The following is a 15591-nucleotide window of genomic DNA, read 5'->3' as shown; positions in this document are numbered from 1 at the left end:
TCTCTTCTATGGAGCTGGGATAATGGTTTGGGCAAGTTGACAGAACAAGGAGCAATGGTCTCAAGTTACAGTGGGGGAGGTCTAGGTTGGATATTAGGAAACACTATTTCACTGGGAAGATGGTGAAGCACTGGAATGGGTTACTGAGGGAGGTGGTGGAATCTCCATCCTTAGATGTTTTTAAGGTCAAGCTTGACAAAGCCCTGGCTGGGATGATTTAGTTGGTGTTGGTCCTGCTTTGAGCAGGGGGTTGGACTAGATGACCTCCTGAGGTCTCTTCCAACCCTAATCTTCTATGATTCTAAGTTACAAGGCTTTAGCCAGCTTCACCCTCAGGTGGGTGCCTTTTCCCAATCAGTCCTCTATCTTGGAGGATTCCGCAGGTCAGCCTTCTCCTGCTGATCTCTGCCCTGCTATGAGAGAGGAGGTGGTGTACATGCTAGTCCCCTTCTCCCAGATCATTCCCAACTGATTGGGTGAGAGGGGATTCTTACCCTGACCACTCTGCAAGGCTCCTGGTCCTGGCCCTTAAAGAAACAGTAAGTGACTTTCTCCAAATTAACACTTATTCCTGGGACCACATCCTCTCCCCCATACGGCTTATTTCCTAGGCCTTTGCATACACCAGAAAGTTTCCAACGTTTTAAACAGCCATGTCATATGACCAGGGATGGGCTGACTGGCACCCTTATGGGGGCAGACTACCCCATCATAGATGTGCATTCTGTTTCTAGAGTAGGTACTAAGGCAGGGATCAGCAACCTTTGGCATGTGACCTGCCAGGGAAAGCACCTGGCGGGCCAGGCCAGTTTGTTTACCTGCTGCGTCCGCAGGTTCGGCCAATCGCAGCTCCCACTGGTTGCGGTTCGCTGTCCCAGGCCAATGGGGACTGCAGGAAGGGCGACCAGCACATCCCTCGGCCCACGCCGCTTCCCACAGCCCTCATTGGCCTGGAGCAGTGAAACGCAGCCAGTGGGACCAGTATGGAGCCCCACTGAAGTCAAAGGGGTTCCACATGGACATGCAGTAAATAGCAGGACTGGGGTCTTAGTTTGTAAATTCTGGCCAGGGACCAATGTTTTCCTATGTGTCTGTACAATGCCTAGAATAATGGGGCCCCGAGCTTTAATAGACTACCCTGGTTTTATTTCTACAAACTAAAAGCTTTCAATCACTGCCCCATTGAACTTGGTAACTCGGTTTTGGCATTAAACCTTATTCGTTGAGGAAAGAAGTTAGTTCTTTTCTCATGCTCCTATTGGGAATGTAGATTACATCTAAAAGGTCTCAGAGGATGCTCCGAGGAAACACTGAAATGAGGAAGAGTCCTAACAGACTGACACCAATGAAACAAATCACTCTTTTAAAAGCACTAAGAAAAAAACTGCACGATTCCCGATTATACTCTGTTAACAACTCTTTCTAGCTTCTAAAACATTGGAATATGATGGTTGTAAGCTTCTCAGTCATTACTAACTTGCAGACCTCAGGTTTTCCAACTCTGAACAAAACAAGCTTTCATATGTTTGTGCATGTTAACTGACTTTAGCCAACATGTCTGAGCACTGAAGTCCATTTTGAGTATGAAAGCCTGCAGCACATTTGACAAGAAGACAGCACTAAATTATGTGACTACCAGAACAGAAAGTATTACAGATACTAACAAAAATTGGATTTGTGCATCTTGCAATGCAAATTAGACACCAAAACAATGTTTTCTAATAACATTAAAATATAAATCTGCTCTTCATGTATTCATTTATTTTTAATATGGAAGTGCTACCTTGTAGTTGACATATGAAACCAATGTCCTGAAAACTTGTGGTCATTAATCATCCGATGGTCTTTTCATAACACCAATGTCGTGGCCATACAAATACTCACATGATTCTGTTTTGCCAAAGTTCCAATTGCAGTTTGGCTAGATGTGCTTTTGTTAACATGCTGACAAACAGCATCTGTGTTTTCATAATTGGATACATGTATAAAAACCCAAACCTATTAAAAAGTGTTGGAATGAGCTGGCTAAGTGTGTACCTACCTTCCTACTTTGATGGCATCAGAATTACTCCACAGTATGTCATAAATGCTATACTGTTACCAGCTAATGGAGATTCACCTTCTAATCAAGTGGCAAGCACCTGTGCTTCTGGAGCATAAGGATCCAAGTTCTATCCCTGTTACTACTACAAAGTTAGAGTGAAAAGGGAGTGCAGTACAGCAATAATCTGGAATTCTTACGTGCTACATAATTAACTCTTTTAAAATTCTTTAATCAATCAGTTATGTACTCTGTGGCTTTTTAGTTTTATTTATTATAGTTATTCTAAATAGCTATAGCTGTCAAATAATTCAAAACATGTCAGTACTGTTAGCTTGCTAGTAATTCACTCATTCATATTATAGTTTTGTCAGTTGTTACATATTTATTTTGCAAGTTCTGTTGCTTCAGGGTCTTACCTGTGGTAGCAGCACTAACATGTTTATCAGGCTCAGCAGCTGCTGCTTTTTTAGTCATACTCTGATCTATGGATTAATAGGGCTATTAAGATTACAAACAAACCAATAATTGAAAAAAGGAAAGAATAACAAACAAAAATAAAAGGCAGGAAGTCATAAAAACTCTACACAATAGGCTAATTAAGTTTTTTAAAAGCCATTAGTAAATGAAATCCTAACTGGACTAGGTAAGCAACTGAAGTTTCCTTATATGTATTTTTTAACTACATGACTGAAACATCACACAAGTGCTCATACAACACTGACACAAACAATACTTGATTTTATCTTGAGCTTAGTTTCGTTATGTTGTCTAAAATTGGAATTCATTAGGCTTTAAACCAAGCAAAGTTAACTATTGTGCCATGGGAAAATTTGAGCAGTCTGCAATGGTTCTAGAATCTGCTGTCCACTGCAATACCCAGTGCCAGGTCTTAAAAGTTGAGCTGTGAGTTTACCTTTCTCTCAGGTGGGCCCCAACATGACACCTCTGATTTGAATTGTTGAATATCTGCATGAAACAAGATATACTGCACTTCAAATCCTGACTGTTATGTGTCAGTCTTTTGCACGAGAGCGTTTGAGATCCAAGTTCAATTTTTTGTTAAATAATTGTGGCATTGGGGGTTAAAGGTGCAGTTGATGTGAAAAAGTTTGAGTCTCAATCAGCTTCTCATGACAAGATGTCTGTAGTTCCAGCTTTGGCCCCCTCTAGTCAAATCCCTCCTGTAATGGTCACTGTTAGTCACTGCTGCTCTAAACTATCACTCTGAAGTTATTAAATTATTCCTAAAAGTGAGGTAAACTGCAATTTTAACATGCAGGAAATTGTTAAGCATTTTTGTTGCTTTTGTTTTGTTAAGCTGTTTGAGGTATGCAGTTTGTTCAAAAATAGTTTTACCTATAATTCATAAGAAAAATGTCCACCTCTGAAGTTTAGCATTTTGTCAAAACTGCTAAAAGGAACAAATTATTAAGATGCTTCTAATTCTACTTTATATCCCCGCAGAGGTATGGGGGAAGCAGACAGTGATGATGATGGTGAAATATCATGATAAAAATAAATTTTATATTAATATTTATAGTCGCACCTATTTCTGGAAATTAGCAGGAAATCACAAATATTATCAATATTTATTTCAGTAGTTTGTGATGGCCGAACAGCTCATGTTAGTTGAAGCTCTTCCTCTGCAGTATGTGGTACAAACTCCTTAGAAAGTTGCCATCATAAAGAATTATCTGCTATATTAGCATCCAGTTCTGCTCCTACCAAAGTCAATGCACCATTAACGTCAATGCAAGCAGGATTGGCTCTGTAGTTGTACTTCTTACACTGGCATGAAGCCTAAGAATAAGAACTGATCGGGCTGCAATTTGACAATAGTTACTGGCCTTTGTTTTCTCACCTCAAAGAACTTTGAATGTAAATGTAACATAGGGCTTCTTAGCCCCTCAAAAATTATGTTGGAATGGAGCTTTTTTTTTTTTTCCCTGAAGCTACTTATAGTAGTATTTACTTTATCAGATCTTAAACAGTTTCTGGCAGCAAAAGAAGCAAGGACAACAATTAGGGTTGCCAACTTTCTAACTGCACAAAACTGAACACCCTTGCCCTGCCCCACCCCTTCCTTGAGGCCCCCTTTCTCCGCCCCTTCTCTGAGGCCCCACCCCCACTCACTCCATCTCCCCTCCCTCCATCACTCACTCTCCCCCACCATCACTCACTTTCACTGGGCTGGGGTTAGGGGTTAGGGTGCAGAAGGGGGTGAGGGTTCTGGCTGGGGGTGTAGGCTCCAAGGTGTTGCCATAAATGAGGGATTCAGGGTGGAGTGTGGGAGCAGGCTCAGGGCTGAAGCAGGGGGTTGGGGTGTGGGTGGGGGTTCGAGCTCCAGCTGGGTGCGCTTCCCTCAGATGGCTCCCAGTCAGTGGCACAGGGGCCTAAGGCAGGCTCCCTGCCCGCCCTGGCTCTGCGCGGCTCCCAGAAGTGGCCGCGTGTCCAGCTCCTAGGTGGAGGAGTGGCCAGGCAGCTCTGTGCAGTGAGCGCTGCCTGCACCCACAGGTGCCGGCCCTGCAGCTCCCATTGGCCGCAGTTTCTGGCCAATGGTAGCTGCAGAGCTGGCACGTGGGATGGGGACAGCACACAGAGCTTCCCTGATCGCACCTATGTCTAGAGGCTGTAAGGACCTGCCGGCTGCTTCCAGGAGCCACGTGGAGCCAGGGAGCCTGCCTTAGCCCTGCTGCGCCACTGACCGGACTTTAAACGGCCCGGTCAGCAGTGCAGACGGTGCTGTCCGGAGCCACCAGGGCGCCTTTTCGACTGGGTGTTCCAGTCGAAAACCTGGCAACCCTAACAACAATAGGAGATACAAAACAATAATAGTGTGAACTCCTTCAGCATGTTCCAGCCAAGAACTAGTGTGTTTTAAGACCCATTAATTTAGTTCCACAGTGAGCTGCTGGCCTTCCCCCAAAACATACAAAGGCCCTAATTCACCACAGCATGTGCTCAACTGTTTTGCTGCATCAGGGCCTAAAAAGTAATTGATGGCACAAGGTCATATAAAAGGTCTGTGGTAGACCTGGGAGGAAAATCCAGATCCCTGATTCTCAGCCCTGTAACTTAATTACAAGACCATAAAATGCATATTTTCCATCAAATATAAATTTAAAAAGTTAATTTTAAGTTAACATATATCCCACTTGTAATGAAAATACTTTCATAATTCAGGCATCAGAGAGCTTGTGAACCTAGCCACAGTTTTCACATCTAGCTTGCCACAATTACTTCTATTAAGATTACAAAACAAAAGAGGGAAAAAAACCCCATGCATTTTTTAATAACTTTCAAATGGCAACAAACTCACCACACTTTTACAGCAAGCAAATCTGACTACATCAGACTACTACCACTTACACCACGTCGTTCTGGTTGAAGCAAACCCTAGCTATCTATGTAATACTGGATGCTCAACTTAATTTTTTTTATTACCTTTGTATATTATTGACATTATTCTGCACAACATGAATCAAGCTAGGTTAGTACAAGATACTTAAAGACAGCTTAGCCATCTTCACTGGCTGATCAGCTTCATCTGTATTGCCAAGACAAAATAGGGGTTTCAGTTCACAGAAGATGACCCACTCCTTGAAGAGTTTATGATCTAATTTTGGACAAGAGGCAGCAAATAGGAATTGTGTGAAAATTAAAAATGTAGATTAAAACAGTAAGAAAATGCAGATGATTTGATAGGTTGTGTGAGCTTCTAAAAGACTGCTACACTTACTTTCATTTTTTTATGTATTCTATTTAGTAGGCTATGAATTTTGTTTTTAAATTTAATTTTTCTTGTTCATCCTGAGTGTTTTAAAAGACTTAAGTAATAACAAACTTTAACACATATAAATGTTTGACTAATTTTAAATACATTTGTTTACATATATTTGAAATGCAAACCTTTGGTAGGTCCTTTCTTGTTCTGCATGGCCTGCTGTTCCTCTGTAATATTCAAACGTCGAACCACATCAGCCAGGGCAGATTTGAGCAGCTGGATGTCATCTTCCTGCATCTGGACACGCTGCTCCAGAGAAGCAATGCGGTCTGTTACCTCCATACTGCTTGCAGCAGAGGCACTGTCATCTAAACAAAATGGTGTGAAAACAATGTTATCTCAATGTGTTATCAAAAAATACAGAATGTATCTACATTATCTGGAAGCATAATTTATTTCTTCAGATCTGTGGAATTATAATGAAAAGGAATGTTTTGAGACGGTGTGAGAAAACAAAGGCATCTGAGAAAAATCCAGCCCCCTAAAATCATAGCTTTACTTTCAAGATTCATTCTTGTTAAATATCCATTTTCTTAAACACCCACAGTGCCTGTACTGTATTCTGTATCAGTGTAATCAATTTCTCCCCACATCTCATAAGCTCCTGCCTTTATAAAGAAATGCCAATATTATCCAGACCCAAAAGACCAAGAAACTGTTTTGCGTCTATATGTGTATCTAATAAACCTGGTCATTTCTCACTTGATTGAAATGTCTCAAATATTGCCCATACACATTTTTGGTTTGCTGAGACACTTGTAAAAGGATGCAATATTGGTCCAACCCTGCAAGCACTTATGCATATAAGTAACAATATATGAAAGTAGGCTTATTGATTTAAATGTTAAAAATTAAGTACATGCATAAGTGCTTGAAGGACTGGGCCCTTAGTCTGTAAATTTACAGTTGGTCTTCACATTTCTTTACAATTCATCAGAAATAACTGAATCTGGTAGATGCTTACAATCTGACAGAAAGTGTGCACTCTTTTCACCTCAAAACAGTAAATGGAGTTATTCTGGACTGCAATCTTATTTGTGTATCCCACTCCATTTCTTATTAAATAGAAAAATGTTACTAGCCAGTTCTGTAACTTTTTTTCTTCAAGATGCGTTGCACATGTCCATTTCACCTCAGCTGTGTGTGTGTGTGTGTGTTAGAGATTTTTCCTTTAGTGGTATCCATTGGGGCAGCACATGGGCTCTCTGCTGCCTCATGCTACTGCGTGATGATATAAAGGGCAGAGCTGCCCCAGACTCCCCTCAGTTCCATGAGCTCTGGCTGCCAAATCTGCCCCATCTATAGAAGCTTGCAAAGAATCCTAACCAACCATCAGTTTGCCCACTGCTAAGATGGCCTGGAATTCCTACCTGACATACTCTGACAACTTCTATGAAAACTACATAGTCCCTGAGGGAGAAAGCTTGCTGGTTAGAGATATGAAATTGTAAGCCTGTGAACAAACTTTGTGTTCTCTTTGATCCTTCTGGTCAATGGTAGGGTCCCGATCACGGTAAGAAGGAACTGAGGATGGGCTAGGGCAGCGCCACCCTTTATACCATTATGCAGCAACACAAGGCAGCAGAGGGCACATGCACCGCCCGAATGGGCACCACTAAGGGAAAAGTCTCCAACTCTGCTGAACTGGGCACACACACACCTGAAGTGGAATGTGTGTGAGGTGTGTGTGGGCGTACACACCACTGAAGTGGAGTGCAATCAAAGAAGAACTTCATATTTCCTGTTACAAATTCTTGACTTTTCTGATTTACATAAGAAAAAACAAATACAAAATGTAATATCTGGATATGTTCAGAAATATACAAAAGACAAAGCAAAAAAGCTAGCGATTTTTAAACAGAATTATAACAAAAATATTTGTTTTTACAATTCTATGAAAAGATTGCTATTAATACTGTAGTGGGGTCAGTTGCCTCCCAAAGGTACCTCTGCAGTGCCCTGATAACAATTTCTCCCTCAAAGAGCTTCTTAAACAAGCTCCACACAGGCTTTTCTTGTCCATTCACCACCCCTTCTCGGAGGCCTAAGTTTGTTCACATAAATAAAACTCCAGAATAAAACTCAAAGTCCCAAAACACAGTATGTTGGTTTTATCCTGTTGTCGAGTCACTCTAGGGTGATCAGATGTTCCAATTTTATAGGGACAGTCCTGATATTTGGGGCTTTGTCTTATATAGGCGCCTATTACCCCCTGCTCCCATCCCGATTTTTCACACTTGCTGGTCTGGTCACCTTAAGAAGTGAGGTTCTGACCCACGAAAGCTTATGCTCCCAGTACTTCTGTTAGTCTCAAAGGTGCCACAGGACCCTCTGTTGCTTTTTACAGATTCAGACTAACACGGCTACCCCTCTGATACTGGTCACCTTAAGTCACTCTCAGGCTTTTATTGCTGTAGTCTCAATAGGGAAATCCCACATCACTTTTTGGTGGAGTCTGTTCACTCCCAGGAAGCTCCAATTTAGCCTACACTTGGGCCTTCCTGTCTGGGGCCTTTCCCGCTTTGGCAGGCCACTCCCAGGCCCTACCTGGCGGAAGCCTCTGGTTTCTGTCTTTTGCTTCCAAACCCCCTGGTATCAGGGTCTTCCCTGCAGAAGGCTCTTCTTGCAGTTTCCTGAGCTTCCCCCCTTCGCTACGGCCACCTGCTGCCTGTTATAGGGAATTACCTGATTCAACTCACCTATGCCTACCAGCCTTTAAAGGAAAAGCCAACTTGTTACAAATATCATCAGTGAGTCATTTCACATAAAATCATCCAGTGATGACTGAAGTACAGCCTTATTTATTTATTTAAATATTCCACACAAAGCGTAAACGCTTAAAAAACCCTCATTAAACTCATTCTGAAAAGTCATTAATTTGGGAGGCTTCTTGACGAACCAGAATGAGTCGAGAACTGAGTCCTGCTTTAGCAGATTTCACCAAAAGCCTTAATAGTAAAATAAAAAAAATTAGCCTACTCTTTTGTTCATAGAAATGGACATTTATCATGCAGGTAGAGATATTAGGATATCCTAGTTTTGTCAATGATTCTTAATGCACATCCACTGCATATGTTGTTTCTTCTGACTCTACATGAATCACACTTTCTTTTTTCAAAGGAGCCACTGTTTTCTCCTATGCATTTCCTATATACTTCAAACCAGTGTCTTTCCTTTCAGATGTCAGAGGATGAAATTAAAATTGCATGGTTTGTGTATTTATGATCATTAGTGTTGAATTTACATACAAACAAAAACAAAATATTATGCATGCACAGGCAAACAATTATTACAATATTTAAATATACCTTTTAAAAATGTCATGTGATATGCCCAAAATATCACTAAACTATTGTTTTTTTGTTAGAGAATTTCAAAAAAGCACATAAAATTAGTATATTTTATTTGCCTCCAAATCCATTCAAATAATTTTTGTTTACAAAGTTTGTTCACAGGCTACTTTTGGTATACCAAAATCCAGGTGACAGCATTTTTTAAACAGCTGATTTATAAACAACTCAAACATTGAAATAGTAATACTGTCTGACCATAAACGATAGTGGGCCTCTAAGCCCTGCTGCAATAGTTTGCAATCAGTTTGTTAGTTGGGCTTTTTAGAATAAGACACAATGAAAATGTCAATGTTAAAAACATTATATGCAATTTTATGTTTAAAATTACTGAACAAAGCTATATTTTAGACCTCTTGGTTTGATTAAAACAGAACTCAAATTTCTGAAATATGAGGAAATTGTTTCCCCATAACACACAACAAATGTTTTTTCAAATCTTGGCATAATCACTATTGTGTAGAGCAACAGATATTTCTACTGAATCTATTACAGCTAATTAATCCCCAAAATAAGATTGTATGCAGTGTAGTTGTAGCTGTGTTGATCCCAGGATATTACAGAGACAACGTGGGTGAGATAATACCTTTCACTGGACCAACTTCTGTTGGTGAGAGACACAAGCTAAACAATCTGTTCCACCTTGCATTTTGCTCTGATGCTGGGAGTACCTTTCCCAGACCTCAAGAAGAGCTCTATGTGGCTTGAAAAATTGTCTCTCTCACCAACAGAAGTTGGTCCAATAAAAAATAAAATTAGCAGACTTCTTGGTAAAGGATGAGCTGTCTGTTATTACTGGCAATAGTAGTGACCTGTATGGCTAAGCTCTGTAATGCAACCAACCCAGTAACAAAGTGTGTGCAATATATACCCTTTTATTATTTCCCCACTTCCCATCTGTTGCAGCTACTCTTCTTTCCATCACCCCCCCCACACACACACACACTTGCTGAATAACAAAAAGACACATAATTCTTGTCTCTTTTACTGCTGCTATCCCTCCTGCTTCTTCTGTATTTAGCTTCCACACTCTCCTTGTTGCTGCGTTTCCTCTCAGCATAGGCCACCTGCGATTCTCTCCTTCTTGTTGACAACCCTCTAGGATCTAGTTCTCTATTAAGTATGAGTACAGAACAAAATGAGCATTCACCAAGTGCTAGTAAAAGGTAAAGACCAGAGATGAGATGCATTAGACTCCAGTTAGGATAAATCTGCTTTGCTCATGAATGCATATACAAATATAAGTGAGCGATAAGAGATACACCTCTACCCCGATATAACGCTGTCCTCGGGAGACAAAAAATCTTACTGCATTATAGGTGAAACCGCGTTATATCAAACTTGCTTTGATCCGCCAGAGTGCGCAGCCCCGCCCCCCCGGAGCACTGCTTTACTGCGTTATATCCGAATTCATGTTATATCGGGTGGCGTTATATCGGGGTAGAGGTGTAGTTTCATTCTTAATGTGTGTATGAGTTCTGAAGAATGGAATTAAAAATAATACAATAAGCCAGTGGTCTCCAAAGTGGGGTGCGCAAGAGGATCCTTCGGGGTGCGCGGCAGGAGGAATGCCGCCGGACCAGCACCGCTTTTTTTTTTTTCCCCTTTGGCAGTTCGGCCGGGAGTCCGAGCAACCTTTTTTTTTTTCTTCCCCCTACCTCGACAGTTCGGCCGGGAGTCCGAGCGTCTTTTTTTTTTTTTTTGGCTTCGACAGTTCGGCCGGGAGCAGGGGGTGCATGCTCAAAATTTTTTTACGGATGGGGTGCGCGATCAAAAAAGTTTGGAGACCACTGCAATAAGCATGACTTGCTGAATGCCTTAAAAAGAGAAAGCCACAAAATTCAGTTATCTATATCGTGATCTGTTCTGTAGTAGCTGTAATACCTGTTCAAAAAACTTAAGCCATATTGGTAGTCTAGTTTTTAGTACCCTCTCTTTGTATTATGATCATCAACTTCATATCAACAGAGCAATTTGTAAAAAAAATCCAAGTCCACAGTAAAAAACAGCCTCTTATTTAGACAAAAACTAAATTAAAATGGAGTTAAGTTTGACAATACATATCAGTAATGTAAAATAAAATACTTTACAGCAATTTTAAACCCAGAAAATACAGAGAGAAGATTAAACACAAAAGAAAGCAGGGTGAATAAAAATCAATGATTTTTTATTTAAATCGGATTTTTTTGGATAAAATGCATTTTGAGGAAAAACCTATCTAAAGACAGTTTTAATTAAGATAAATTATAGCTCAAAGATATCTCATCATGGAATAGGGATTATAAATTCTAATTCTATAGTATGAGACAATATATTCATGTAATGTTTAAGAAAAGTTTTGTAAATGAGTTCCAATAGTTCATGGATTCAGGACCCAATCCAGGAACGTAGCTGGGGGGGTGCAGGGGAAGCAGCTGCTTCCCCTCAGCACATTTTCTAAAAGTGGTGCCTTAGTTAGAGGTTACCATGGCGCCAGCGGGCGGGGCCCACGCTCCGTTCTGAAGCTTAGCCTGCCAGCGCTAAACTCCTGCAGACAAAGGGGGGGGCAGGGGCTGGTCCCTTTGGTGGGGCGGGGCGGCACCGGGCACAGGAAGCGGAAAGCGGCGGCGCTAGCAACTGCAGCAGCGGGGCTGGTACCGGGAGCAGCATGGAGCGGCTGCGAGAGGTGGGTGTGGGCGGCCTGGCTCCCCCTGCCTCGGGCTCCCCTCGCCCACCGCGGGCTCCTCCTCTGCAGCACTGCCCGCTGCGGGGCTGGGGCTCTCCCAGGGCTCTGCCCTGCATGCGCCCAGCACCTCCAGGGCTGCTCCTGCCTCCCCGGGCTGACCCCAGATCCCCTCCCCCGGGGGGCTAGGGTCCTGCTGCGGCTTGCGCCCCTCTGCCTCCTCTGAGGGGCAGGCAGCCCCAGGGTGTTGAGGCCGTGCCACCCCTTCCCCAGCTTCCCCCTCCAGCAGCCCCCGCACCGCTCTGCCAGGCCTGTTCAGCCCTCGGCCCCACCGGGTCCTGCCGTCATGCAACCCGCCCCTACTGTGCAGGGGGCAGCCTGGCCCGGGAGGACTGGGGGAGTCGCAGCAAAGCCCCACCTGGAGCTGGTGCAGGAGACGAAACTGGCTCTCAGCCCAGGCTCCGGCATCAGCCTGCAGCGGGGAGTGGAGCCACCCCCTGCCGGCTCGGCTCAGCCCAGCCCCGCTCTTAAAGGGACACGGACCCCACCGCGGCTCGGCCCAGCCCGGCCTGGCCCGGGGCACGTGGGGGTGTCAAGGTGCGTGCAGGGGGCACCCGGGTGCCTGCAGGGCCCTGGCAATAGATGGGTCTGGGGGGATCAGGTGAATGCGGAGGGGGTTGGTTACATGGGGTATCCAGGAGGGTCGGTATATTGGAGTATGAGGGTGCATGCAGAGGGCTTTGGGGCACGAGTGTCCCCAGCACTGCGGTGCACTGGTGCAGGTGGGGCGCTGCAGGGCTCTGTTTAACATGCCCTGTGCTGAGTTCCCGTCGCTAGCATTGTTGGTGCAGGTCTTGGGACAGGGGGCTGCTCGCAGCCTCCCAGCATTCGAGAGCCCAGCATTCGCTGCCGTCCAGCGTTCTAGAACCCCACCGGGCTCTGGAACGTTCAGCCTCCTCCCCACTCACCCCCCACCTGGGGGGCCTGGCGAGGGGGGTGCTCGGCACCGTAGCAGCGCAGAGGGGAGGCCAGCGCTGAATGGACCCCATGAGGGCGGGGGGGGGGGGCGCGGAGCGGCCGGAGGAGGAGCCGGGGGGGCGTGGCCAGAGGAGGAGCCAAGGGGGGGGGCTTTTTTATGTTTGCTCCCCCTGCTCTTAGAACCTGGCTACGCCATTGACCCAAACTTATGGGGTTCCACAGGCTTCTGTATAGATTATTTAGGTTAATCTTTCTATCTATCCACTGGGACTCAGTGCTCAGTCTAGAAGATAGCATCAGAGATGCTTAGTTTTGCAGTTCTCAAACTGTGGATTTGTGTCTCCACAGGTAACAGCAACAATGTTTTTAAATAAATAAATAATATATAGAGGTGAGAAATAACGGACCTCAACTCTATTGTCCCTCTGCAAATTTGTGTACACAGAGTCAATCCCTTACCTCTCTCTAAAAGTGCAGTTTCAAAAAGTTCAACGAATAGAAGATTGTTGGGGGACGAATAGATATGGACAAGGAGAAGAAATCTGGAGATAAATGTGAGAAGGGAGGGACATATGCTTGTTTTGTTAAACTATTATGTTTGCTGTTGAATCCAGAACACTTAACGTTGTTGTTTTAATTAAATAAAACAATTTAAATGTCTGTCTGGTGATGCTCTCCTCCCAATACAGCATGGCAAGAAAATCCTCAAAATATTAATAATTAATCTGTTGAATTATAGATAGTTACCTCCCAATGACTTCATAAATATCTGCTTCAATTACCTTTGGTAAATGAAATAACCAAACAATCAATCATTTTCTGATATAGCTGTAAAACTAATCTGAAAAGTTTTCAAAATAAATCACTGTTTAAAAATATATAGTGTGTACCTTCTAAAAATGAAACCTACATCTATTTCTGAGTTGTGAAGAATATACCGTATTAAGGTTATAATAACCAACAAGAATGCATTTTCATGTAGAAAGCCATGATTAAATCAAGTCTTCCTGACTAGTGATTTAAATCATGATTTAAAACAATTTGATTTAAATCAAATCCACCCTGAAAGAAAGCCAAACATGATAATACAAGGAAATGCATATTTAAGACACCCACACAAGTTTTACTCTGTAGTTTTGCCATGCACTAAACATATCATTATGATTAATTATGATCATTCTGAGTAATACCTGTTTGTGTCTGTGATCCCAGATTTCGAAAACATGCTAGATGTTTTCATATTTTCCCCCGTCATGCTGTCACTACAAAGAGATAGTGACCTTTTTGAAAAGGCCATCTTACTTGAGAGAAGCCTGTGGCCTGATTCCCAATGAAAACAATAGGAGATGTCAACCATTTCGAAAGAGGGTAATTCTTGAGATTCTCTCTGAAGGAGATAATTTTTCAGCCTCTGCTGAATAAGAAACTTCCAGCTTTGAAAGATAATGTGTAAAAATAACCACTGATTCTAAAATTTCTTTTAAAATACTACCCATTTCACTGAATCTACTCAAGATTCACTTCTCTACCATTTTTGTGTGTAGACAATGTCTGAGCTGAGATCATGAGGACACACACAAAAATGTGACAAAGTGCGAAATTTGAATCCAAACTAATTAATGGATTTACTTGAAAATTCTCAGAAAATGTATTCTGTACTTAAAGGGTAAATATTGTCATTTTGGTAAGGCTGCATTTTTCATACATAACAATGTGGGTTAAATCCCTACTTTAATTGAAAAAACAAACAAACAACTCAACTCAACCTAAACTATGGAGCCTTGAGCTTCCATAATCCCTGGATGGACAAGTTCTGTAGCGTCTATATCATTGAGCAACTCTTGATAGAGATGAGGAATACACAACTGTTTGATTAACTGATAGTTAATCTTCTGAGAAATGCTTTCTAATTCAGGTGATCTTTGATCAAGGAGGAATCTATTTCAGGGCCCGACATAGTGCTCTTCTAATTTCATTTGTGTTACAGCTTGGAAGCAACAACTCTTAGCATTTACTTCTTAGATGAGATTCTGTAAGTTTCAAAGAAAACTCTGCACAAAAGGGAATGTTCCTCATGCTCGTCTCTTTATTTTCCCATTAACTAATCCATGATCTCATAGATTGGAAAGATTCCTTATAGCAAATTATTGGACTAGATTAAGTCAGATGATAAATCTGCTTCCAAATTATCTACCAGTTTGGAGCATCTTATTACTGAACTTAGCCAAAAGTGAAGAAATGTCTGAAATAGAGCCAAGAGAAGGATATGCAATTTACCAGGAAGCATGGTTGAAGTGGTTCAGCCTACAATAACAAAAGGTAAATTCTGGAATCCCAGACTGTCAAAGGAAAGTGTTAAAAGAAGATATGCTTGCAATGTTATTCAGTTGTCCATGTTAAAAATCAGTCATTAAAGTTACTGAGAATTTGCAAAGATCAATTTTCAAACATTAACAGCAAATCTTATATGCCATTGCCAGAAAGCCTAAATCCACATTGTGGGCTGATGGTTTGGAAGATTAAGGAGTTTCAAAATGTATTATTTAATATTTGTATTTCTTTGAAAATTTAACAAATCAGTAGAAATGGGTTGTATGTCATGTTTGAGCTTGGAGTACACACTGATTCTGTGGAAGAATCTATAGGTGACATTAGTAACCTATTTAACTAAGCTATTAGTTTTTTGCATGGGCAGATGTCAAAATTCTGTGTAACATTTCAAGATGAGCAAGAAGACACCAGATTAACCACTTATTTCCCCAACAGTATTACA

General features: G+C 42.2%; 1 protein-coding gene across 3 annotated transcripts in view; it reads right to left on the bottom strand.

The window, feature by feature from the left end:
• Positions 1-15591, bottom strand: part of EML1 (EMAP like 1) — a 177058-nt gene that overhangs the window by 67803 nt on the left and 93664 nt on the right. For 2 of the 3 annotated variants that reach the window (XM_054025083.1, XM_054025082.1), the window contains exons 2-3: positions 5954-6136; positions 2461-2526 (exon numbers count right to left, since the gene is read on the bottom strand). In XM_054025083.1, the coding sequence (XP_053881058.1) occupies positions 2461-2526; positions 5954-6136 (249 nt within the window). The remainder of the gene's footprint in view (positions 1-2460; positions 2527-5953; positions 6137-15591) is intronic. The other variant, XM_054025084.1, reaches the window with a different exon arrangement.

This window comes from Malaclemys terrapin, chromosome 4 (genome assembly GCF_027887155.1).
Source record: "Malaclemys terrapin pileata isolate rMalTer1 chromosome 4, rMalTer1.hap1, whole genome shotgun sequence".
NCBI classification, from domain to species: domain Eukaryota; kingdom Metazoa; phylum Chordata; order Testudines; family Emydidae; genus Malaclemys; species Malaclemys terrapin.
Note: the sequence above shows the minus strand (reverse complement) of the source record. Positions and strands in the feature narration are given on the sequence as shown.